This window comes from Lepisosteus oculatus, chromosome 2 (assembly GCF_040954835.1).
Source record: "Lepisosteus oculatus isolate fLepOcu1 chromosome 2, fLepOcu1.hap2, whole genome shotgun sequence".
Taxonomy (NCBI): Eukaryota; Metazoa; Chordata; class Actinopteri; order Semionotiformes; family Lepisosteidae; genus Lepisosteus; species Lepisosteus oculatus.
This window is the reverse complement of record NC_090697.1, coordinates 34,070,778-34,097,768: the sequence shown is the minus strand read 5'-3', so window position 1 is coordinate 34,097,768 and position 26,991 is coordinate 34,070,778. Positions and strand designations below refer to the sequence as shown.

General features: G+C 40.1%; 1 protein-coding gene across 1 annotated transcript; it reads right to left on the bottom strand.

Annotated features, from left to right (window-relative positions):
- Positions 1-44: 44 nt before the first annotated feature.
- Positions 45-26,462, bottom strand: snx3 (sorting nexin 3). The gene is made up of 4 exons (XM_006625965.3): positions 26,219-26,462; positions 6,685-6,780; positions 3,006-3,130; positions 45-728 (listed from the first exon to the last, which is right to left on the bottom strand). Exons 1-4 carry the CDS (start codon positions 26,378-26,380, stop codon positions 623-625), a joined length of 489 nt encoding a protein of 162 aa, XP_006626028.1. The 5' UTR covers positions 26,381-26,462; the 3' UTR covers positions 45-622.
- Positions 26,463-26,991: the final 529 nt, after the last annotated feature.

Here is a 26,991-nt window from a genome sequence, read left to right as displayed (position 1 = left end):
AAGCTGAATTGAGAAGCGCTACAAAGAAAATCTTGACACGAGCATTGTGTCATGCATACAAGTTTGACCTTTTTTATTGGAAAATCTCAATGTAAACAAAATGGCATAGCAGTATACAAATTTAAATGTACAGAGTATAAATGCTGTTATTTCCTCACTGTTTCTGCAGTAGAAAATCATTTATAGGCTTCGAGGAAGTGTTGGTTGATGCACATACAGTATTTCAGTTAGTGGAAGGTATTAACTAGTAATTAACACAAAATCAATATGAAACTGAAAACCAAAGACAAGTGAAAATGTGCAGCTTGTTTAAACACGGGCACAGCAGATGAGTTTCTTTTCTAACGATGTAATACTTTCACTGAGTTCAGTTTTGTTCACGCGTGAGTGTTAGTGAAAATTATGAGAAGCAGTTAGTGGAATTTAAAGTGAAAAGATTTCCGATAGATAACTATGCATAACTGTCTCAAGAGTTCAGGCTGACAGAGTGAGGAATTAAATCAGATCGGTGATGTTTTTTTATTAATTCATTTTCTGAACCATAAAATTAGCCATAACATCTGAACTCTGCGAAGGAAAAAAAAAATCAGATACTATTGGTGTGCATCCATCCCTGTGTCTTTCAGGCTTGTCTGATTTTGGAAGGTGTGTAATTTTTGTCCACGGTCTCATCCTGCAAAAACATGTGAAGACAGCGTTCGTTTTGGGCCAGGGGGTGTCCAGCCACTCTGAAAGACAAACAGATTTTACACAATTAGTGTCTAAAATCTACAATTCAGCTCTGCACAATACACCGGCTGACAAAACCAAAAAAAACCCTACAATATATAACTACAAAAATACAGCATATGTATACACTTTTTAAAATAAAACCAACGAAACACAGAATGCATGCCACATAAATGTACAGTAGACTGTAATATTAATATTACTATTGATTGAAAGGTATATGTTTTGTGCCAAATCATAGAATAAAACATTTTAGCAAAACATTCCAGTCCAAAGATTGGGAATACTGATCAATTAAGCCAGTAATCTTTTTAGCTAAGGGAACTCTGGTCCTCTAGGCCTGAAGAAGACATGAATCCAAATGAATTGCTTTCTGAATGATCTTTAAATTACTTCCTTGATCAGATTCTGAAAAAAACTGGCACATGGTCTTTTGAGGAGGCCGTTTATACCCTGAAGCCTAGCAGATCTGAGCATTACAGTATGTCAGTGCACATGCGTCCTCCCAAAACTGAAATATCAAATGACACCTTGTCTTCTTTTTCACCAACCTTGGTCAGTCCCCTGAAGTGTTAAAATGCTTTATTCTGCCTTCTTCCATCCATTCAGCTGTTTATCAAGATGGCCATTCACAGATACTGAACTGCATCATTGACAGAGATCATAGCTCAAGAGCAAGCGATACTCCCTAAATAATCCCTTAGTGTTTTTATCATGTTTCATCAGGGCACAATACAGAACACAAACACAACACCAGCAATTAGGACAATTGTTGTCATTCTCTTTCGTTTAATCTATTTTCTTCCCCTTAACATAAACAAAAGTATGAAATTCATCTTCGTTCTCACTTTTATCATCATTCCAAATGAGTGAGACACTGAATGCAGTGCTTAAAATGATGGCCTTAAAGCGGAAGACAATATTAAGCTGTAATGTTAAGCTGTACCTTTACAAAACATTTAATGGTACCTTTAGAAAATTGCAAATGGTTATAGACTGTCATAGACTTCTCTGCTATTAAGTCTGAACAATTACATGATCAACAATACCTTTTAATTCCCATATTTTTTTTTCTTAAATTACTAAACATTTCTACAGTTCTGTCTGCCAATTTACCAAGTTTTACAGATTAAAATTCAAATGGGTAGCTTTGCCACATTTGCACATGAAACAAAGATAATAGCAATGTCTGTAATCACAGCAAATAATTACAATTACAATATAACTTTTATTGTTCATGCAAAAAAAGGAACAACACCCTTGGATCAAAAATAAGCTGGGGTGCATACAACATTCTTCAAAGAATTAGGTACTGTAATTTCAGTAGTAATTAGCATAAATTACGTATGGAAAATAAAACAAATTTAAAACTCAGGTAGAATGCACTTGTGCCCTTTCCTCAATTTTAATCATTCTCAAGGTAATTATAAAAAGATACATTCTACATGACATGAATGATATATGCATTTGTTTGTTAACTGCAAGCAATTTCATTTGGAAAACTTGAAAAGTCCCCTTTTCTGCAACATGGAGGCTCATCAGGATATAGTCAAACAAATGTTTGTTTGTCCTTTCGAAACAACTGAAAAAAGTTTCATAAGTAGTTGCAGAAATCCGCACATTTTCATTCAACTCCACTATCTATCCAGATGGCAGAAAATTAGATGAAATAAAGCTGGGTCAACACATTTGATTTTGCATGCACAGTGCACTTTTAAAACTGATTTGATCTGGCTTCTCTGGGAAAGGATTCGAGCCTTGGCTCAAGCAGTGAAAGCTCTTGCCTGGTTGCAGGTGGAGCTCTCTGATCGCGGTTTTCGAGCCTGGGTCAGGTCTCTAGCCAACTGTGATTGGCACTTCTCTAGCCTGGGCTCTCTTTGCTTTCGGAGTCCCTGGGGCCTCCTGGGCACTGGAAGCGTAGGTGAAGCGCCCGAGACCCAGAACCTGCTGTACGGGGTAGTGTTGACGCAAGGCGTTTAAAAGAAGCTTGACTTGAAAGTGGGTGGGGAAGAGGAGTCCACCTACACTTCCTCATTCTTCTCCGTGTGCTGCTGTGGAGTTTACAGGCACGAGCACGGGATGTAAAATTGCTCAATTAGAGATCTCAAATCGGCTGGGTATGACAACGGAAAGCTGGCAATTCTAAATTAAAACCAATCTCGGAAAGAGCTATAAACTGACCTTTATAAAACAATCTTTGATTTACGGTAAACTGGGACATGGGAAAGAAACAAAATGGCAGAAATCACATCACAATGGAGTTTCCCCTGACTTACTTGTTTAGAAACTGCTCCAGCCCTTGCCTTCTCTCTTCTATGAAGGAGTCATCGAATATCCCATCATCTCCTCTGAATGGCAGCTGACGGAACAAAGCTTTCCCAGGTAAAGGAGGGACTACAACCTGAAGGAGGAAGGAGACAACAAACACTGTGAGGGAAGCAAAGTCGCAGTGATGAAGTTGCGGTCTGAACCCATCAGAAACATCCTTTGTGAAAACTTGGAAGACAAGTTAAGCTTAGGTAGGGACCATATAAAAATTGGGTTCACGATATAATGCGCTTTGATTTCATTTGACCATCGGACAGGCCAGCGATATGGGATCAAAATTGGTTTAGTAAGCAGTATTGGACCAGGCTTTACCTAGCCTACAAAATGATTATTGCCCTGCTTTGGAGGCTGTAGCTCAAATTTATGAAGGGCCATATCTCAGAAAAAGTATAACAGGGGAATGACATTCAGAGCAGCTTGTATCTTTTGGTTCATGGTATTTCAAGTCAATGAGCCCAATGTGTCTCAGGCACATTTCATGGTATCACAAGTACACAAAAACACAGAGGCCACTGGGTGTCTTCCTAGATTGCAAAGAAACCCAAGAACAGCACAGTATTCACTCTAATATTTTCCCTTACCAGAAGATCTGTTCCACAAGCTGCTATCACAAACACTCACTCTGTGGCACTCTGACAGAATTTGCCAGATGTGGGACAACCCACTGTGTTTCTCTATTTCTAGACATATTGCCAAACAACATACATAAATATATATTTTGGAAATACACAAGGGAAGTGAAATAATGTTAGGAAACTGAAACCCATCCATCCATGATCAAATTGCTATCACTCATTCCTGGTAAGACTACGACAAGATACAGCTGTCAGCTGTCACAAGTTGGTCAGAGTCATTGCAGTCTTAAACCAGTTTGTACAGTTGTTGTCCACTCTGAGCACAAGGTGACAAGAGGAGTCAAACAGGGATGTGTGCTGTCGCCAGTACTGTATGGCATGGCTATAATCTGGCTGGTACAACAGACATCAAATGGAAAACCCACAGGAATCACTCGGTTGAAAGGTAACCAGAAGACATAGATTTTGCCGATGACATAACTCTGCTCTGCAGCTCAGCCAGTGACTTGCAGAAGAACATGGCCAGATTAGCTCGACTTGGTCGACAGATAGCCCTTGTGACATCAGCGAAATAAATTCAAAACCATGATTATCAACATGCCTGCACAACGTCCACACATATATCTAAGCAGCCAAGATTTTGAAATTCCACCCAATTTCTCCTGCTCAGGCAGCCTCATCATGGACGACAATCACACTGAAGCTGAAATCAAGGTGTGGACTGGCAGAGCAGCAGCAACCTTGAACGGACTGCACAACGCAGCGAACAACAGAAAGATCTCGGCAAGCTCAAGTCGTGTCTATGCCCATAGCTATACGTCTGTTGTACAGTTATACCTGTTCTACCATACGGTATAGGGCAGAGAGCTGGGAAATAACAGCTTGTCAAAACAGACTGCTACAACTCTCTCCATGCCCATCCCATCTTACTTACCAAATGGCAGGACAAGCCCAACAGCCAGCTACTTCTCAAAACAATCTAGCAGAAGTGAAGACTGACTAGGTTTGATCATATTATAAGATTGGAAAACTGCAGAACTGCCAAACATGCGTTAAGGTGGACATCTACTCCAAACACAAAATGCTGTCCTGACAGGCCAAGAAATACCAAGACGCAGTAAACTGGGATGATATAATTAATGGAGTACCACAGTGATCTGGATTAATTTCTATGACCAATGTAGATTTTAAGATAGTGAAGCAGAGAAATTTCCAAATACCAGCATAGGAATCTGATGACTGTAGAAGCAACAGAGAAAATTCAAACAGGTTTAGAAAACTTTTTAATACAGTGCCAAAAAGCAGAAAATCATACACTATAAAGAAGAGATGGGAAACACTCAGCTCAAAACAATCTATGAAAAATACTTATGTTAAAGTATACACATTCATATTCTTGACACTATATAATGTATAGTATACACACTAAAGACTGTAATCTACCACACAACATTTAAACTAAGGGATGTTGAAATTGTGCAATGCTCTAGTACAGACCTCCTTAAGAATACTTTGTACAATTGTTGTCACTAAGATACAAAAATGTTACTGTTAGATACTGTTACCCTTGAACCAGTCCAGAGAGGCACAACATTTTTATGAAAACAATATTATGAACCTCTTAACAGGCTGAAAGATCAAAATCTTTTTTTTTTTAACAGAGAAAACTATTGGGAACAGGATTCAAATATTCAAAAAGCTAACCATACTGACATTTTCATAATCAACAGTGAAACATGAACCGGAGGACAAAAATGGTAACTATGGGGAAGTGAATTAAAAACTGACCATAGGAGGCACTTCTTCACACAAACAGCTGCAGGCAACCAGGACAAACGAGCTAGTGACGTGTTAAAAGTGATAACATCGCTCCTTTCAAAATATGGAAATCATTGGGTAACCTAGCCACTGAAAACAAAACCAACTGGTTTGACTGAATGGGCCCCTCCATTTTGAAAAATTTCGAATGTTCAAATCATTCTTGTTCATTGCTGACTGGGAGCAAATCTTGAATTATTGCAGATTTAACCTTCAAGAGGGGGGGATACACAAAAACATTGTTTGTTTCAATTTAGACGTATTGAATGATTGACCAAGCAAATCCAAGTGCAGTGTCCCAAGCAAGCATTATTAAGAATACTGGATTCCTGCCTTTTCCATATGATGGCATACAGCAGCGACTGTACTGTAGTGTAGTATGGTATCAAACTATGCTGTCAGATCTCAGGAGCAAAGCAAGGCTGGGCCTGGTCAGTACTCGTATGGGAGACCTCGAAGGGAAAATAGGATCCTACTGTAAGTGGTACTGGTGGACCAGTAGGTGGCGCTCTTACATCAGAACCAGAATATGGTGGTTAATAAGACATTGTGCTGTATGAGGCGACATCTAGATGTTAAAGTAGGGATGTCAATCCCAGTGTACATTTTAATAAAAACATAATTCCCCCTCAACACATGTCAAAACACAACAGATTAAAACAATGCAGTATGAAGGAAAGGCTGGGAAACCATTAAATGTAGGATTTACTCTCGGACATCAAACAGACCATGTATAGGTGCATATGGAGCTTAGAAAAGCAGGATTCTTGCACCAGCGCTAGGAATAGAACACAGTGATCACCACACAGCAAACAGGCATAACTAACGCCACAGTGCTGTGCCCAGGGACACTGGGCTGGAGAAGACGTCATCCTTCCAATGAGGTCATAGATCGAGGTCCTGACGACTGAGTCATTAAAGATTCTTTAAAGAATGAAGATTTTTTGTACAGATGCTTGTACAATAAGGCCTTCCTGAAGTTCTGCCTTTCCCTGATCTGCTGTGTGCTGCACTCTGGGACAGGATGAGCGAATCCTTTCCTATATATACAGTATAAAGTGTTTGGATCCTTAGCGATGGAAAGCACCACGTTCTGTATATGCAAGTAATCACAATCATTACTAATAAGCCTCTGGGATTGCAGCCAATTAAAGTGGAATTAATTACAGGAAAGATGACCTTCTTTATATAAACACCTTTGCATTTAATGATATGGGAAATGCGAATAGCTTACCTTGCTTTCTCTTTCCAGTTCATTCCTCAGCCATTCAAAGTCACTGTACCTTCTTCTCACCCGGGACTCCTTCAGCTTGAAAATGGGAAGATTGGTCTGTAAAAGAGACCGAAAACAAGGTTTTCATTTGGGAAAGTGCAAAAGGAAAGAGCCGACTGGAACAGCAGTTTGAGGTACAGGAATAGAACTAAAATATGAAATCATGTGAGAACTGCAAAGCGACTGAGGACACACCGTGTACGCAACACCCATACCAGATACACATGTACCTCTTGCCAAAGGGAGTTTTTCTGCATCAATCTCCCCCCACTGTCCTTCTTTTCCTTCTCTCTTACTCTGTTTTGCTTTATGGCCCAAGTCACCTTATTTTTTCAAAAAAATAAAGGGGAAAATGCATCTTTGATTTCAGAAATGAACAGAGCACTACCAAATTAAAAAGCAAAACATACTTGGCGGAGGCAATCTCTTACTCATAAGAAAAAGAAGCTAACAATCCGTGTTTATGGACACACCTGCAGCTCGAACAGGATTTTTGCGATACCCACGAGAGCCAAAATTCTAGAAAACCACTTTGCCAAGACCATCCGCATTCAGCTACTGCTCATGGCCTTGTGCAAAAATAAAATAAATAAATTAGTGCAGTAAACAAAATCATTATGAAGATTGTCTGGCATCAGAAAAGCCTGTATGACTTCTGACTCAAGTGGTTCTACAAGGGCCGCAGTGGGTCATACTTATGTCTAATATAATAAGTTAGTATATTGCCCTTGAAGTGTTTCCTTGGCAGCCTCATTTCTGTTTGTTGTAAAGAACATTGTGCTTTGCTCTTGCCCAAACTCAATTTAAAATGCATTTTAGAGGTAAGGCACATAAATTCTTTGCCTGAATTCATAATTGAAATACAATTTCACTGAACAACCAATTACCTTAAAGTCAGGTCTGTTGGGGGGGGGGGGGGGGGGGAGAAACTTTTTTTTCACTTTGCAGCAGGATTCTGAGGAAAGACTTTAAAGGAAAACTCCCCCGGAGAGAAAGATTAGAACGCTCTGGAGCTAAGCTTTGGATTACTCTTTTATTTCATCTATTAGCTTTTTACCTGAGCTTGCCCTCCCTGGCTTTAAATATCTCTGTGTCTTTGTGAGCCCACAACGGCGTTAATAAACAGGTACAGTGCTGATCTTTTTTTGTTCAGGTGAGACGCTGCATGTGGAATTCTCTCCTCTGCAGTAACAGGAGACGCAGATTAGTGCGCTCTCTTTGTCCGGTGTGTTAGGATCAGGCTTGTGAATGGCTTTCACTCAGAGTTCTGTTACCTCAGCACGGAAGTTTATAAAGTTAATCCCTGAAACAATATATCATGGTTACAGGTAATAGGCCACTGAAGAGGCACTAATCCACTTCAGGGTGTCCAGAAATTCCCTCTCACACCCCCGTGACACTACCTCAGCAACTACACTGGAAGGTCTTTTCACACAAAACTATGGTATTTACAGTAGATAAAAATGGAAATGGTACAACAATCTAGCTTTTAGCTACCCACGGTAAAGGGTTTATTCTATGCCCGGGTTTGATTCAATGCAGGATAGAACTGGAAATCCTAGTCTATACACCAGTCGCACCTAAAGTAAAAAAAAGGACATATCTGACTAGGAAACTGCAGGCAGTTTCTCCTTTTAAACAAGTCAATACACATGAAGTGCAACATGAAACCCCGCATGAGCAAGAAAGCTCAAAATGCTTGGCAGAGGTTGAAAGGGGACTGCCACGGGTCCGCTTTTACCTTACCAGCGTGGGAGAGCCGTGAGTGAACTAAGGGGAAGCTAGAACAAACCTCACCGCACTCACTGGCCAACCAATTTTTTAACAAGAGGAGAGTGGCATTACAGGGTGCACTGGGGTGGTTCAGCGCGTCTGTCTAAAGCAGCGCTGCAACCTGTAGGTGCAGTTCTGAAGAGGTCTTGGCGTGATGAAACCAAGACAATTTGAATGTTGAAAGCTAAACTGCAGTTAAGTAGCCATCTTGGTTTGAGCAACAGCCTCATACTGATGTAAGTGAACTATACTGAATGGACTATGACGCATACCATGACTGGAATTAATGGGCCAAACAGCAGAGGTTTGTCTTACATGATGCATATCAACGAGAGAACATAACAGAGGACAGGCTGCCACCTTTCTTTATGTAGGAGCTCTGTTTCACTACATTTTTGCACCGCCTCTTGAGTGATATCTTCCGAATTTGGAGCGAGAGGACTTTTGTTGAAGAAGACCAACTAGCTCAGCATGGCTCGTTTCAACGAACTGGTCGTGACCTGCTGTGGGTGTATAAATTATCACTGGAGGCTTTGAGGTACAAGCGTGAAGCAGGCCTGGGTGTGAGTTAACCCACCAAGATTTAAGATAACCTGTGTCGTGGTTCACAAGCTCACTCATGAAGAAAACCACATTTACAATACTTTGTATCATTTTGGTCACAACATTACAAAAAAAGATGTTGCTGCTCAGAAGTATAATATACGAAGAGATCAACCATATACATTCCTGGCTATGACGAAATGTCCTATACTGATATGGCTGACACTCTGAATGCTGTTTCTTACAATTGTTTATGACTTGTTGCACATATATAAAGTACTGTACTAACTGTTCATCTGTCTCAGAAGAGCCGCTTACTACGGGGCTGCTTGGCTGCCTGGTCTTGTTAATTATGGTTTAAATCAAAATAATCCCAATTGATGAAAAGAAACTCATTAGTTTTTGTTTTTTACAGTCTGCCACACACATCTTTCAAATGTATAAAAACTTCACTTCGGAAATGAAGTCCTCAAGGTTTCCCACTTCACAAGTGAGGTGTATGCGGTGAGCACAAATGCTCGCACCAAGAGCACTCCAGGAAATGCAGGTCTACGGTCAGGCATCCATCCAGGAAGCAAGTCCTTCACTTTCAAAAACTTTCCCACTGAGGTAAGGTAAGGTCAGACTGAAAACAAACCTCACCTTACCCTCACTTTTCAGAGGGTACAGCACGAAAGGGAAGGGTGCTTTTTCCCAGCAAGCACACCTCTCTCTCTCACCCTAGCGCTAATCCCGCATCAGCGGGGTCCGCTTGTCTCCATTTGGTGGTTTGAACCAAATCTTTGAGCTGACGTTGCCATTAAATGCGACCGAGAAATACTCCAGCCGGCACGTCGCTCCGCCTGCCGTCAGAGTGGGGGGCGGGGGGAGGAGAACAAAGTAATGTAGCCAATTCATAGAGGGGGATTATAAGGAGGCCATGGTTGGTAAGGGCCAATGGGAAATTTGGCCAGGACGCCGTGGTTACACCACTATTCTTTTTGAGAAACACCCTGGGATTTTTAATGACCACAGAGAGTCAGGACCTCTGTTTTACATCTCATCCAAAAGACGGCGCTTGTTTTGCAGTATAGTGTCCCTGTCACTATACTGGGGCATTAGGACCCACATGGACCGCAGGGTGAGCGCCCCCTGCTGGCCCCACTAACAACTCTTCCAGCAGCAACCTTAGTTTTTCCCAGGAGGTCTCCCATCCAGGTCCTGACCAGGCTCACATCTGCTTAGCTTCAGTGGGCTGGCAGTTATAAGTTGCAGGGTGACATGGCTGCTGGCCTCCCAGCAAGCACACCTAAGGCCCATATTTCTTCCTCAGCTGTTTTACTCTGGCAATACAACCTCTACACCATCACAATACCATGGCCTCGTTCAGCAATGGGCACTAGCAGGCATTTCATCAACTCTTCCCTTGTCACTCACGTCTCATACTGGGTCCTCCTAGACCTGGAAAGTTCAATTAAGCACTATTTCTCATGTGTCTGCACAACTCTTTAACACACCCTTTTGGTTTAATTTCCATCCTAGATGTTTAGGAGTGTCTTCTTTTTAACTTGGCATTCCTTGACAATGCATTGAAATGGCAGCATGGCATGCAATATACAATATACAGTATACACCAGCGTGTAGCTCAGGGAGCAATTCGCCTTGCACTCCCTTCATCATTCTTCGTCACCTATATTCTTCTGCATGGTGCTTCCCCTACTGTCCTTCTCGTTCCCCATTTAAAAGAGCCAGATGCCACGTTATCAAGTTAACCATCCCAGACTTCCTTCTCTTTGCTCAATTACTTAGGCTTCTGAAAACCTTCCAACTTGAGAATGGAACATCGACTCTTTTCCAAAGGAAAAATGTTTTTAAGTCAGTCTGCACTGCACAGATCCTAAGGTCTCCTCCACCCTCAAACCCACTGACTGCTGCCATCGCATTTCCTTTGCGCCATTATAAAACTGCATTTTCCGCTTTGCGAATCTGTCAAGGTGTCTAGCATAAATGTCAGACAAAATAAACAATGACGCAAATAATAAAAGAATCCGGTTTCTAAACTGGACGCTCAATGGAATATTGAGTGACATGCAATGACTGTAAACACACGTATACGTCATTTAAATCTTTACTGAAAGATCTAACCTGACAAAAACATTGAAGGGCATGGACAAAAACGTAATCTTGAATACAGCGAAAAAAGCTCGAAACGTTTAGAAAAATGAAAGGGGAACTGCAATGCTATTTTTATATTTTGGGGTCAGAAAGAATCAGCCTTTGATGAGTGCATTTCAAACCAATAAAAGTAAAAGGTGCACAGTAACTTGTAAAATCTCCAATTTCCATCACAAAATAGACTACATTTCCAGGTTTGTGCAACGCCATGTTCTGCGATTCAGGATGAGCCAACAAAACGTCCGATGATGTGAAGCCGCCCTATTACACTGCAAACAAACAGGCTTGTGAAAACATCTCTTTAAATCCAATTGAAATATTGCTCTTGATTGCGAGATGGCGATGCTGAGCACTGCAACTTACTTGACAACAATGTATGCAGATCACGTTGGAACATTTGCGCAGTGGAATATTTGCTGTATAAACTGTAGTTATTTGCTCGTATATTAGTCAGTACAGCGCCTAGGGAGCAGGAAGGGCTGCTTGACGTTTAAATTTGCGCAAACTCTGACTCTCACCCATGGCGAGACCAGAGGTTTTCGACAACAATGGCAACGACACAGGACTTTCACAGAATTCAGGATGTATGGAGGAGGAGGAAGAAGAAGAGAGCAGTATGAAACCGAACCGAAACCGAACTTTCACATTAGCTGTGCAGCAGACCAGGATCGCGAGACAAATCTAGCTGGCAAGTGAGCCTCTCCCCGCCCCCTACCCACTATCCACTACCCAGCATCTCAGTGTGGTCCTGTTTTTCTATTGTAACGAACACTCCAGGTTCTGCGTCAGCAGTATGGGGAATGACAGGCTGGAGACGACTTTCTACACTGAGAGTCTTATTGCCCTTTTCATTACCAGTGGGGCTCATCATGGAGGCACAGAGAGAAAGTGCAGATATCCTCGTCTGCTGGACGAGAGGGACAGATTTATGTTGTTTCCTTTAACAATTACTATTGTTTGCTCCGGTTTATCAATGCATTAGTACTTTAATTGTCAAATAAGGGAAGGTTAATTATGTCTTTTAACCATATATACTATACGGTAGCGATAACAGAGGGTGGACTTGGTTACATGCAAATCTGGCTATTTGTGATGGTTCTTTGCACAAAACCCTTGTGAATGTTGAGGCTGACCTTATATCTATAATTGACTGGAAAATCTGAAAAGTATCAAAGAGAACCAGAAAGCCTCTTGAAGACAAGATATCTTGGTACATTCCAGTGACATGAAACTCTAAAGACACACAAAAGTAACAAACACCTTGTGTTTTATCTTTCACACACTTTCTCACTTCCTTAGTCTGAGCTAATGGTAATCTGCTATATGAGCAAGGAAGCGAAAGCAGTCTGCAAAGATGGCTCCGCCAGACAAACAAAATGCCAAGGCTCTGTCACATCCAGACAAACTGTGTCTCTTCCGATCACTTCATCCCTCCCGCTGATCTCCGTGTTCGACTACCACTGGGTCTACTGTGGTTTTTCACGTCTTCACAGAGGACAAAACTACCAGGTGTTTGTTATTAAGAAAGAAAAAAAAGATTTAGTTTCTTTATTTTAATTGTGGCACTAAGCTGATAAAAACACTACAGTGAGATGTAATTCTTACTGGTTCACTCGATGAAAAGCAGTTTAGACACCTCTTTACAACAGAGAGTTTCCTTGGTTCACTAGGAGACAAATTACTTGTGTTACATTACCTAATTAGAGTTTGCACAAAACAGTATCCCAGTTTTCAATCTAGTGGCAGTGCACCACAGTTCCATTCACTATACTATACCTACACAATGAGGGGTTCAGCATATGATTGAGCCATTTAACACAATTTCTGTGAAACGTCATCAGCTATAACCTGCTTGGTTCACTACACAGATTCTGTCCTTAGCCGAGGGCTCATTCCTTACTGAACATGTAAAATGTGCTCTTAAACACTTTGCCCAAAGATTTCCCCAAAGTCTTCAGACAGAGCAACGTAGTCTTTTCTGCTTAAAACATTTCAGATGCTCACACTCATATACCATTAACAAATATTTCAGACTACATTTTTTAAAGTTTAAAATGATTCATTAAACAGGGCTTGTTAGTTTAACACTTTAAAATGTGCACACGTATAACTGATGTTTTGAAAGTCTTTCATGAAGTCTTTCTCAAAGTTCTGTAAATACCTGAAAATACAGTAAAATGTGCCAGGTACTCTTTACGTTGATTATTCACTTCTATTTTGTCGTTCGATTCTTTTTCTTAAGAGTATTAAAGCAACACAAATCCTGGAAAATCCAAAAATATCGCCAGAAGGGGAATCTGATTCCAACATGTACAGCAGGAACTGAGTCCCCTATGTCCTTATTAAACCCACTGGGGATTTTAATTAGCATTTCTTATTAGACTGGCAAACTGAAGAAAAGAAGAGAAAGAAATATTTTATATTTAGTGACCTCCCTTCAAACGAAACTCTAATCATTTTCAAAAAGAAAAAGCAAGGCAGAGAGCCCCAACAGGAGGGTGCTGACAGCGGCGAAGGGAACAGAACTTTACCCAGACAAGGTCAACCAAAGACTAACAAAGCACAGTGTAGAGAGTATTGTGATCATGAACCAATTACGATGTACAGCGCCCTTCTGTAAAAGCACATGGAAAAGCAGGAGACAGTGGGCTCCAGTCTGTTCCCTGGAACAAGGTCACCCGTCCTGCAGCCAGACTCCTCTTACCACAACACAGCAGAGACCACAATGCACTTCATCACACTGGAAGTAGCGATTGTTCATTTTTTCCTGAAATGTAACCTAATGAGTGTAGTTGCACCAACAAAGTTTAAAAACTAGCAGCAGACCAGGTTTCTCATCGGATATTCATGCAAAGTGTCACTGCCTCCCCATACCCAAGAGATGTGCCAAAATTCAAATAAACCATAAACGTGGGGATGTTAACACAAAGACGGGTGTGCTCTACTGGTCTGTCAGCTGCGCTGTTGGATTTTTCCTTCTTGTACATAAAAAAAACAACATCGCATCTAGCATGGCTGCTTAGGTGTTTATCTCTTTCCTTTAAGAAAAGAGAAACAAATCTCAACCCGACTGCTTGTCTATTCTCAGGGGGTTCAGTGCCAGATGTTCCCGTTTGGCCGCTGAAATCTCTGAGCTCTAGCAGTGAAGCCACTTCCACTTCTCCATTTCCATACCGATTCGAGTCAAACACTTATATTTGTCTCTCTATAAACAGTGACATTTGCTTATACTTACTTTCATTTTTTTAAGTCATGTTTAAAGCATGAATACAGAGTCATACTGAGCTTTAGTGACCACAGAAAGCCCTGAATGTATATTTATTGGGATGGCTTTGTTAATTTAAAGCTGTTGAACCAAAATCAGGTAACTTGTACACCTTGTGAGGGTCACAGCAGACAACTACAGAAAGAACAGCAATAACAACATCTGATAAAAGGTACAATACACATAAAACAGCTAAAAGGGCAAACATATTGTTTTTGCCAGTGCAAGATTATAGAAATCTGCCTTAGATACTGACAAACTGTGCAGAACGGACTGTTTATTATGTTATTGAGAATTATTTGGATTGAAGTACTGTATATAGAGCAAATGATGTTGAAACTGATTATTACTGTTTCAGTTACTTACTGATGAACTACAAATATTTACGTAGTATTTATGGTTTTTGACACAAATCCACTCCCTGTTGAAAAAGCGTACCTTTAAAATCTGAAGGGAATCTTCTCACTGATGGCAACCGCTTATAGAAAAAAAAAAGCTTTAAGTGTTTCATACAGTACTAATTGTTTTCATTTCAGCATTATTTTAGAATATGTATGAGGCACATTGTTTCTCATACTGAGCACTGCTATGGCAATTATGCACTGAGGCCCAACAGGGTGATTAACATGCGGCAGTCAAATTCTTGAAGGAGTTATGAGGAATAGAGAGTAGCAGAGTGCAGAGGGGTGATTAGCACCCAGATTAATCCACTTTCTGAAGTTCACTTAATGCCCTCACTTAATGTAATGCTTTATTTTATCATTCTTGTGAGCCCGATTTCTTATTTACAGTCAACTGCTGCAAACAAACTAATTTACTCTGAGGCACGAAATGGACCACGTACAGGTGCACACGGAGGTCAGAAAAATTAAGATTCTTTCACCAGTGCTAGGAGAATAGGACATGTATGATTCCTGCACAGCTAATCAATGTCACAGATTTGTGCTCAGGGACGCTAGGCTGGAGGAGCTGCTATCCTCCCAGTGAGACCATCAATCGAGGTCCTGACGACTGAGTCGTCAAAGATTTTGTGGAACTGTTTGAAAGAGTAGACGTGTAATTCCAGTCTTGGTTTCCACAATGTGATATGGCCATCCTAAAGTTCTGCCTGTGCTCAACTGGGGAAGCAATTTCTCCTACTCCTCTTACTGAACTGTTGTGTATTGGGACTGCTGGCATAACACCGCTGTGCTCTGCCCAGGTAGATCCTGCTCTGGGGGGTGCAGTGGGTCTCCTCCTCCGTGGAAAGAGTTTTGAGGTCTTCAGGGATAAAAGGCGTTATTTCAAAGGACGGAAATATAATGAATGTTATGACAACATGTCAAAAAGGGCAGTCTAATATCCCTTCTCACACTTACACCACACTAAACAGACAGCTCTAAAAATCACCTTTTGCTAAGCATTGACTGAAGGACCCATACTTCAAGGTTTTAAGAACTCAGAAAAAGTATTTCCTCCAATAGTTTGTTGTCATTTTCATTTTCCAGGCAACACAATAAAATATACAGAAATCTAAAAATAAGAACACGGAAGGCAAAGAGAATGAAACGCTGTCATTCACGTGTAGGTGGATTACAGCCGATAATGCACCAGAGAACAACAGAATGGCCAATCCTGTGTGGGAAGATGTGCACAGTGAATAATGGATCCCGAACACGTTTCACATGTCAGTGCATTCTGAGTTTAAAATGAAATCCTCAACAGGAGTACAGATGGGCAGATACATTTCTGATAGGTCCTTGCCTGCTTTAAAAAGCTCTACTAAGAGCTGAAACACGGCTGCAGTGACCCCGAGATTCAACCCATCGTTAAACAGTGACAGACTGATGAAGCACAAGCTCTTTTCACCAGACAGGGCTGAGGTGATGCCCAGGACACAGATGTCTGCAGTAAAGCACCATGGGGCCAGCTGACTTCTGTGGACCAGGGGCGTTTTACATTTTCCAGCTGGAAATACCCCACTAATACTCCATAAGGCTCCCCAGTGTAATCATAAAATCAGTCTGGAATCCATGATTTCACTCTGTAATGTAACACTGTTGTTAACACTCAGTTAGGTAGAGTGCAGGTCTGTCTCTGTGCTGCCCTCTCCGCGTTCAGGACCCAGACCACTGCAGATAGAAGCCCTTTATGCAGATATATTATGATATGTTGCCTGATTGCTTATCTGAACAACACTAATGCCACAATAATGGGACGCATCCATACAGTGGCAACTCCATCACTTTACAATCAGCACACTAAATCTTCATCAGATCAATTTTACCAATGACAGTAATAAAAACAAATTGGTACTTGATTTTAAAACACAATGTGGTCCCTGCAGAAACAGTGTTTGCTGTTATATTATACTCAAGGGTGTATTTGTTCAATGAGTGTTGATTTGAGTCTGCTCTGAGGCAGCCTGACATTACAAGATCAGCTTCAGAGAGCATATACAGCAGTTCGTACAATTGTGCACGAGTCCTTCCACAGTTTTTAACAGTGAACAAGATCAACTGTTGCTCGTGGCCAACTGGAAGTACTTCCACATTTCTCCTGCAACATTCTGCTAGTGAAGGTGGAATTTCCATTTCTATCCGTTAAACTATCTGTACGACACAGCAACAAGCAAACGCCGAATGCAGCCTGTGACAAATGCAGAATGACCTACATTTAAGTATGAAATTGTACAAGACCACCATAAACAAGTAGTTATAAAAGTGTTTCCTAACTCATTCTGCTAGGAGTCAACTCTATTGCTGCTTCACGCTGTCGATATTTGTGTAGCACCTTTCCATAGAGTTACAATTCCATTCTCCATTTGCGTAAAGGCCTATTTAATCAAAATCTAACAGCATCCAGAAACTACACAGGGCACTTTTACAAGCAGGAAACATCACACGCTTCCAGTGTCCATCACATTACTGAGGTTCCGTTCGTTTTTTATTTATTTTTTTCTTCAGTGTGCCTGTATTCCACTTCAGAAAGCCGACGCCAGTCGAAACAGGGGAGAGAGAGTAGCAGGACACAAAACAGAAAGAAATAAGAAAGAAAGCTCTCCTTACAAAAAAGAAAGCTTCCAAATTCTTCCCCTGCACCTGAAAGATGGCAATTACCACAGTCGGCAAAAAGACCAAGAGACGACATTCCCCTTGTCTATACAGAGAAACCGACAGGAGCACAGAAGGAGCACATGCCAAAATGCTGAGAAACAGAAAGCTGAAAACAAATAGTGATGTTTTATAAAAATGGGCTGCTCGAATAATATGATTACATAGCTGCAGCTTTCACAGCCACACTTGACATACCAACTGATATAGCTTTGACAATACAATGATATTTAATAAAGACAGCCTGAGAAATACAGCCCAGACCAGCTTTAGTTCCGTCTCTATGACAAAAATAGCCATTGTCCAAGATCTACTTAGTTCACTTCTTCAACATCTAGCCCCTACTGATCTGTTAAAAGCTCCCACATTGCTTACATGGGGGTTTGAAGCCGGCATTCAAATGTATGCATGTGTTAGAAACAATGCCATCACTCATTAAAAAGCAGAGAGGTTGCACCACTTATCTGTGAACAGTTCAAGGCTGGCTATGCATTAGCTTTTAGCAGGATGGATCAAGTCAAGTTAAAGAGTCCCCTCTAAATACAAGTATTAAAAAATGGAAGCCAGGCAGAGCACAATGCCATCTCATCGCATCATATTCCAAAGAAAAGAACAATGAAGAACGTCTCCGCCTCTCGGCGCACTCTCCTGGGCCTAACAGAGTTCGATTCTGCTGCAGAAAGCTGCTTTGTTACCATAGTATCAACTTCTACTTTTAATACTGTCATTTCAAGTAGGATATGGTAGCCTTGATACAATATGCTCCACATTTCCATTAAAATAGTTGCCTGAAAGGATGCTGTATAGTTCGGATTACACTTGACTGTGGTTGACAGGCTGCCCATTTTTATTAATGAACAGAGGTCACAACAAAACAACAACAAAGGAAAAGCTGCAACAGAGAAGCATTTTTTTTTATGTTCCTCTCCATAAAGTAAAATTCTGAAGTTTTCATCCATTTTGCAGTGTCAGTGTAAGCCGAGGACGGAGTAATCTTAAGTGTGGACTCAAATGAGTCTGAATGCAATTCTAACTGCACTGAAGGAAGTATTGTAATCTATTTTTGTTGTAATTATACTTATAATCTACAAAAGCTGTTGGTAACTCGTGATTAACATGAATTCTAATGACTGCTACCAGTTAACAAAAATAAGTCATGATTCTTCACATTCACATTATGCCTGGGGTGGAAAGTAACATACTGATTTTTTTCTTAAAAACCAAAACAAAATTGGTGACAAAGAATATTACAGGCACTGATATATAATTATAAACTGATACAGGCACTGGATATTATAATTATATGATTATAATCCAAATAAGAAAATTTTTGTTGAAGTACTGCATATATTAGAATAGCTCAAATATATTATAAGGGATAAAAAAATGGCATATTAAGACGGATATAACAAATATGTTAGAAAGGGGATTGCAAATTATTTTGGATTCTGCAGCAGATATCTTTTTAATATTGAGCCTTTTAGTATTTATTGAATGATTTACCTCATTGTTCTTGCATATAGAGAATTCTTACAAGTGTTCTCAGAACAAAAAGCAAAATGAGGATAATTGTCAGGAAACCATTCTAAAGTCATTCAAATTGTATTTATACTCTTTAGAGTTGCCTTCGCTTGCACATATAAAATAAACTTTAGATTAATTTATAGAACTTATAAAGATAATTAACCCACACTGCTCCCCAGACACTGCCTGGAAAAACAGGTGCTCAAGTACTAATGGAATCCCAACAAGTAACAGTAACACAATAATCAAACCGATGGAGCTACATGTCATTTAAGCAATAATAAGCAACTTAAAAGCAAAACAAGAGAGATTATTTATAGTAGCCGTTTAAAATGCAACTGTAGCAGATTGTGTGGCTGGTTTTTGTTCCTTAGGGGGAAGCATCTGTGGATGTAAATACTGTATGTGTTCTTTACAATACACACCATTAAGCACAGCTAATAAAGACTGGCATCTTATTTTCACAGTAACAGACATGTCACAAATCTATTTATGTCGGAGAAACAGTCGCTGTGTTGTGCAAACAACCCAGGAGCCCATATGCATCTTCCTTCAGTCACTTTACTGCCAGCTCATCACCATGCACACATTTTGCAACTGTACCCAGGTCAGTCAGACCTTGTCCACCACAACCGAATTTCAGTGGGTGCGGTAAGCTATACACCATTTCTTCATCTTGTCGTATTGTATCATGTGGCGTTTTAAGGTCAGAGGCACACGTTAAGCAAGAGTTTACTCTAGAGTGGCTTTTCCTTTGCTCTGAATGTCTCCTAGGGTCTACAGTTTTACTGTATGATTTTATTATGCATGTTGAGACGCTGACCTCACACTCATTTAAAGGAGTAATGAGGCACATCGCTAGGCAGGTATGAATCTTTAGCAACAGTGCCGAGGGCTACAGAGCCAATTTGCAATGCCTCTTGGCCAGGCTGTGACTGTAAACAGCTGTGGTTTCAGTGGGGAGGCTTTTTTTTGTGCCTTGATGGAGGGGGAAGGAAATCTCTCCCCTAGTTCATTATTCTCCCGCCTGAATGAGAGGATTAAAGTAGCTGTTTTAGTCCAGCGGTCTTGAGTTCATGTAAAAAAAAAAGAGAAAAGAGACAGGCTACCAAGTTTGGGTGACACAGAATTGCTACTTGCTGAGGCTCTGAACTAAACGCTGAGCTTGCGGTGTCTGTATTGCTTTGAAATGAGCAGATACTGCAATTGAAAAATAAAATGCAAAAATTCAAAGTTAGAATTGAGGCAAGTAACTGGAAAGTTAAGTTACTTGTAGGAGATGCTCCCTTATTTCTTGTAGTCATATGTAAAGCAGGGTCACAGGAGGTTTCATTCCACACAATAATGCTGATTACACGCGTATGCTAATTATTACACCCAAATCAGTACAGTACTTTTATATTTAACCTAATCACTGCCAGAGCTCTCTGAATATGGTCTTTATAAGCAAATTACCTTTTGGCTATATAGCAAGAGAAATCCTGTAGATCGAACGGAAACTGGATATATATATAATTGATTAAATAAGAATATATTAGAGTTCTATCAGTTTTCAAATTAAACGGTTTCAAAGCTTAACTCATACCTTGGTGTTACGTACTTTGCAGCTGAAGGTTCAACAAATACTATATAAGCCTTATAAACATTAAAACCTTTCTTTCTGTTAAAAGTGGGAAAAAAACCCACCTTTTTGGCAACCAAAAAGCTATTAGCTATTTAGCTATTTCAGAAACATTCTTTTGTTCACCATTAACCTGGGACTAGGCACTGGGAACTGGGAAACTGGGAAGACGGCACAAAAGGAATAAAAATGGGAGACATCTCCAGACACAAAATGACCCCTTCACAAAATTCGGCTGCCAAAAGATGCCAACGTCACACACATAAAACCAGAAGCAGGACACCAACATTTTCTGCAAGGACGTCTGGCATCAGTCACGGCTTTCCTGGGAGCACAGCACACTGTATGGGAATGAATTTGCAGATTCCCACTATGGAAAACACCGTTAACACTGATGGTACCACACCAGACAACAGAATATTTTCAGAGACAGACCGGACTTTTATTTATTTTTTACTACCTTTTTACAAAGTTCTGCCTTTTCAAATGTAAAATGTATTGGCACTAACGTTCTCTGGCACAGAAGCTCATAATACCCATTATTTTTTCTGTGCCCCCTCGCTCAGAAGACCAAAGGTGCCAAACGAAACAACTCCTAGTCTAAAATAAAGCCTATATATAGTCCTGCAAAGCACACAATCTTACGCACTATCACGTAACCTTCATTAAGGTTACTTTGAGCTTAAATTAGTATTACTTTTAAAGTAAAGTTAAAATATCTGGGCATGATGCAAGCACATTTTGCCACTTCCAAGCTGATCTCTGAAACAAATTTAAAAAGAACATATCGAGTTTATTATCTTTTAATTTATGCTTCCCGCATAGTCAAATAGTATAAAGATTTGTAATACAAATCCTCCAAACACAACTGAATCCAGAAGACAATGGTATCCCTGCCTGCATGAATACAGCTCAGTTTTAGGTTTTAATAAAAAGGAACAGGCCTAGAAGTCAAGGACAGATGAAAGACTTGATAAACTGAGCATTAGGGCTTCTCTGTAGCTGCAAGTGACATTATTTGAGCAGCGGAACATGTGAAATAAATTTATTAATCAAATACTTTTGCAAAGGGGTTTTAAATTCTCACCCAACCGGAACTATGTACAGCTATTTAGTCAAAACTGTCAGTCTTTCCTTATTGTACTTATTTTTTTCCCCACAGACAGGAACTTCATGATTATTGAGAGCACAAACTCTAAATTTGATAGAATTGTAATAATGCAAAACAGCAAACAATTTGCATATTTCCATTAACAGTTTAGTGCATTGCATTTTTGAAGGCTACTTTAAAATTTTTAGATCTGAACCTTTACAAATGGCTACAGGTTATCAAAGAAAAGGCGGAAAACTGTAAGTCTCCGTGAGCAACAAAGGACCTCTGCCCGTTGGAAATATAGGTAAAAGTTCACTCCACACTGAAAGGAAAAGAAAAAATGTTTCAGCAGTGGAGTCTTCTTCAAGTCACACACCTTTCCAGCTCCCTGCTTGAGCTTCTTTTGTAAATACTGCCACCAAGAACTGAAGAAAGCTCAGGCTGGAACTAAATACATCTTTGACACACAGAAAAAGAGGAGCCCCTCACAGTTTCAGCAAAAGGATGATGAACTGAGATCTGAACAGCATGGCGAGAAAGCCTGATATTCCAACATGCAGTTTATATCCATCCATTTTCTAACAGCTTGAGCCAGTGCAGTGTCACAGGGGCCTATCCTGGCCAGCGACGGGCGCAAGGCAGGGGAAACTCTGGGCTGGAGTCTAGACACAAACACGCACACACTCACACCAAGACCGATTCTCCCAGAAGCCAATTAACCTGCCAGCGTGTCTTTGGATTGTGGGAGCAAACTGGTGCACCCGGAGGAATCCCATGTAAAAAAGGGGAGCACACACAGACCGCAGGCAAGTAGGACTGTAGAAACTGAAGCCAGGGCCCCCAGCTAACCACTGCGCCACTGCGCAGCCCCAAAAAGGCACTTTACCACGAAGCTTGAGATTTCACGCACTAGCCTTTTCATGTACAAAGTCAACAACCTAATCTGCAATTTTGAGACTCTGCTATCAATTGAGGTAACATAAGCTTCCCAGGATCTCTTCATTCTTTACAATGCGGGCTGATATCGCTCACACGTACACGGGAAAACAGAAGGGCAGCTCGAGGGCAGCATTTCAAACACTCCTTGGTGTGAGAACTGTAGGCGTGTTCAGTCACCTCATCGCCGTAACCAGATCTAAACCTGTCTGAGCGCTTCTGTATAAGATTTGACCAGAAAACAAATCTTCCTGACAAATCTGCCACAATGACAGGTCCTTTAAAAAACAACAAAACTGAATGCGGTCATTTGCATTTTATGTTAGTCCCCGTTATATTTTTGGCCATGCAGCTGTGAAGGTGTTCATCCTGTACTAATGAAGCAGCTGCAGTAGCAGAATCTCTTTTTCTTTTTTACAAGAGATTAGAGACCAGTTCCTAAGCACCAACTTTTTTCCCCTTAATTACACAGGCTCAAATCTGTCACTACCATATAAATGTGCAAAACAGAAAAACCAACGTGCACCAAAACGTTCATTGAGAAGTAAAACTATTATTCGCCTTCCAATACAAAGAATGGAAAGGACAAGTCGGAAGTAGTTTGTCTCTGTTTTGGCAGCCGCAGAAGTGATATAATCAGAAATGATGTAGCATATAAATTGTTTTAAAAGATTCACCACCCTGCTACACTGACACCTGCAATCGTTCAGTGTAATTAACCTGTTCTTGTCAGCAGTCTTTATTTAGTTTTTTTCATTTGTGTATTTTTCTGTATAAGACTGTCTTATAGGACCAAATCAGATTTTTGACCACTCCGCACCAGTATTAAACCCCTGTAAGTTACTGGAGGGTAGCGTTTTGTTGATTGAGGCGTCTCGATGTATATGCAGCTGGGATGAAGTTTTGATTTCACCTGGTGCAAAGTCTGAGCATTACAACAGTGTTATGAAGTGTGTGGCTCACGCCCTCCTCTGTTTATTTATATTCCTGCCATGTGGGGAATGCCTTTGTGTCCCCTGGCATGAAAGAAATAGACTTAGGATATCATTCAGCCCCATGCAATCTCACTCTTGAATAATATAAAACAATTACTTTCTCATCTGAAACAGGTGTCCTGGACTCTTTGTGGATGATGTTTTTATGTTGTAAAATAATTTTCCCCTTGGGGATACTGCATGATATGAAAATATGAAAATATTACAGTTTATTTAGCTCAAGCATACATTGCACAAATACACCATTATCCCGCAAATAATCACCCTGGTGCTGTGTCTCATCTGCCTTGGGGATGTGTCATCAGTATTAACCTACTCACCTGAACCTTGACCTATCAATGATGGAACCAGGATTGATGAAAGCATTCATTTCAGAGCTCCCCTTCCAATTTCCACAGAGAAGGAAGGAAATGAGTGGGAGGGGAATACTACTTCCTGTTAAGACATCCTGTGAAAACATCCTGACTGCTGTAGTCACTCATACTCTGCATGAGTGGTTTGGCTTTCTTTTTTACTCTGGTGCAAAGGCCAAGAATTTGTATTCTCCTATGTGTAAATGCTGCAATGCAAGTCTTCCTAGTAAATTATTATCTATCATATTTTAAAGTGTTGGTTAGAAAAGGTTATTCCATTTAGATGTTTGAAATGTGACCTTCATTATAGTGGACGCCATGGTGCATACTGTGCTTGAAGTCTTTGGAATTCGTAAAATCTTAATTGATAACATGCCTTACAGAGCTTTTCAAGAACTCTTCCCTATCCTTCATGGTAAAACCTTGATCATATTTCTGGTATTACATTTGCTGTAAGACTGACATTCCATTGTCTTAAGTGTGCTTACTGCTTTTGAGAGGCCTGTTAATGATTTACTAAATGATAACTTTAGCCACTTATAAAAGATGATCAAGGTCAACTGCATTCACAACTAAATAAAACTATATAGCGAATCATACTAATAAGCCTATATGTTTTTTTTTTTTACGTTTGAACTCCTTGGGGTACAAGTCAAGTCAGTTCTGAAAGAAAGTCAAAACTACTCCATGCTCATCGAGCAGAATTTACCTCAGACTTGGGTTTTCTCTGTAAAATTGTAAAACTTGCTCAAGTGTTCCACTGTATTCAAATCAGGACCTTTGAGTGACGCACACTAATGTCTAAATTCCCTTATCATCCTTTCCGACTCAGTTTTTGCATTCTGATCAAGGGTGTAAAAAATTTAATTTGTCAGCTATATTTCCCCAAACTGTGGGTGCTGGAACACTTGATCCAAGTCCTTTTCGCTCTAAGACGTGACAAGAGCGAGCTGGTCTCTGGACCTATACTGTGCTTTTCAGCTTACTTGTACCTGACAAGTTTGCATATACTGTATGTTCTTATACATAATCATATACAGTACACATACAGGTACATGCACATATATAAATGTAAATTAAATATATATACAGTGATACATTCGTATTATACACTGGTATGATACACTTGTACAAGTTCTATTATTATCATTAATTATCATTTGCATCATTAGTTATTTTCTTGCAACTTCTGACAGTAAGCAAAAACTTGGACACTTTGTCTGACAGATTTCAGGGATGTGCACTAGATGTAAAGGCGATATATATACACACTTCAACAGATAGTTATAGGCTCATTTGTGCACACAAGACATTTCTCTCGACAAATGTCAAAGCATTTTTTCAATGCCTTTCCAGTCTTTGGTAAAACCTGAGTTTTCGTATCAAGGAAAAAACATTTTTTAAACAAGTTTATTTTGTACTTATGAACTGGTAGTCTTAATCACTAGTAGTTTATGACAAGTGACCTAGATGATTATTTGCTGAAATTCTGTTAATTATCCCTCTTAAAGCATATCATTGCTGATTGATTGCAGGACTGATTCTCTCAACATGTCACAGTGAGTGACAGTTGTAGTTAAGGGATATAAAGGCTTTGTCCACAAATCGATTTAGTCATATTATGAATGAACTGGGTGTGGCTACAAATAAACTAGAGAGGATTTAGTGTAACATCAGGAGACAAGAGCTAATATCTCCCTTAAGTGTTGATTAACAAAACAATTCTGCATTAGGTTTTCTCCTTTTCTACTTGTTTTAGTTAGATAATGAGGGACTCCAATACCCACCTCAGCTAAACTAAATAACTGTTTACTATGATTAATACTAAAAGTATTAATATTAAGAATTATTCGAATTTTACATAATTAGTTTAGGTTACGTAGCGTATTATAACATAGAAATACAAGATTAATATAGAACTGTCACAAGAAATGTTGCTCATGGAAGGGAAAATTCCCAACACCAGTAAAAAGCTGACATTCTTGCATTTACTTCAATATCATGTCGGTGTTCTTACAGTAGATGATGATGAAGAAGAAGGAATAAACAGCAATATCACGCAGTCTCTTTTAGGTATCTGATTGCTTTTCTCTCCAGCCCCAGTCTGCCCAGTCTGCCCACAGAAGGCCAGGTCTGTCTTACTCACCTTCAGTCTGATCTCATAGGTGGTAAACCTGCCTCTGCCTACTCCGACCGTCTGTGGGTTACTCACGTCAATCTCTAGAAAGTTACTAGGGGGTCCATAGGCGTCGTTCAAGTTCTGTGGCTTGGACAACAACCTCCTGGTATCGGCTATGGCCTCAGCCATTGCTCACACACAGATCTCCCTCTAACCTCCTGAAGGATCCGTTTTCTGTTTCCGATCAGCTGAGGCGCAGCTGACTGGCACAAACTGCAGGCTACGAAAGGGCTCGCATCGCAAGGTCCGATGGGAAATGTAGTTTTAGCCTGGGGAACGCTTGCTGATCTGTCGGCGCTTTCTGTAGCCAATGAAATCAGCCGATAAATGAACCCCATGAAAACACATTCACAAATAATTTAGTGAAAAAGCTTTAGAATTATTTTTGAAAATATAAAACTATGTCAAATAAAATCACATGCCTTAAGTTAAACATGTTGGGGAATGAGATTAACAAGCAAGACTTAGTGTTAAGTTTATTATTATTAAGTGATTCTGGGCAAATAGCTCCTAAATTAAGTCGTTTTCCAGTAGGTAAAGCTTTGTCACTACATATAAGACTTTCACCATTATTTGGCTATTTCTGAATCTGCTTGATGTTTTTGTTATATGTTATTGTGTTACAAATAACGTTATATTATCAGTTAGAAACATCTAGAATCATTTAGAAATAAGCAACATAATTGGTCCTTATGACGTATATTATCGTGAACGAAAAACAGAATACACTAACCCTTTCT

Coding starts and splice junctions, on each gene's coding strand:
- snx3 (XM_006625965.3), bottom strand. CDS start 26,380: ATGGCTGAGGCCATAGCCGATACCAGGAGGTTGTTGTCCAAGCCACAG. Junction 6,781..26,218: donor CCTATGAGATCAGACTGAAG/GTGAGTAAGACA, acceptor TCTCTTTTACAG/ACCAATCTTCCCATTTTCAA. Junction 729..3,005: donor CTGGAGCAGTTTCTAAACAA/GTAAGTCAGGGG, acceptor TTTGTCTTTCAG/AGTGGCTGGACACCCCCTGG.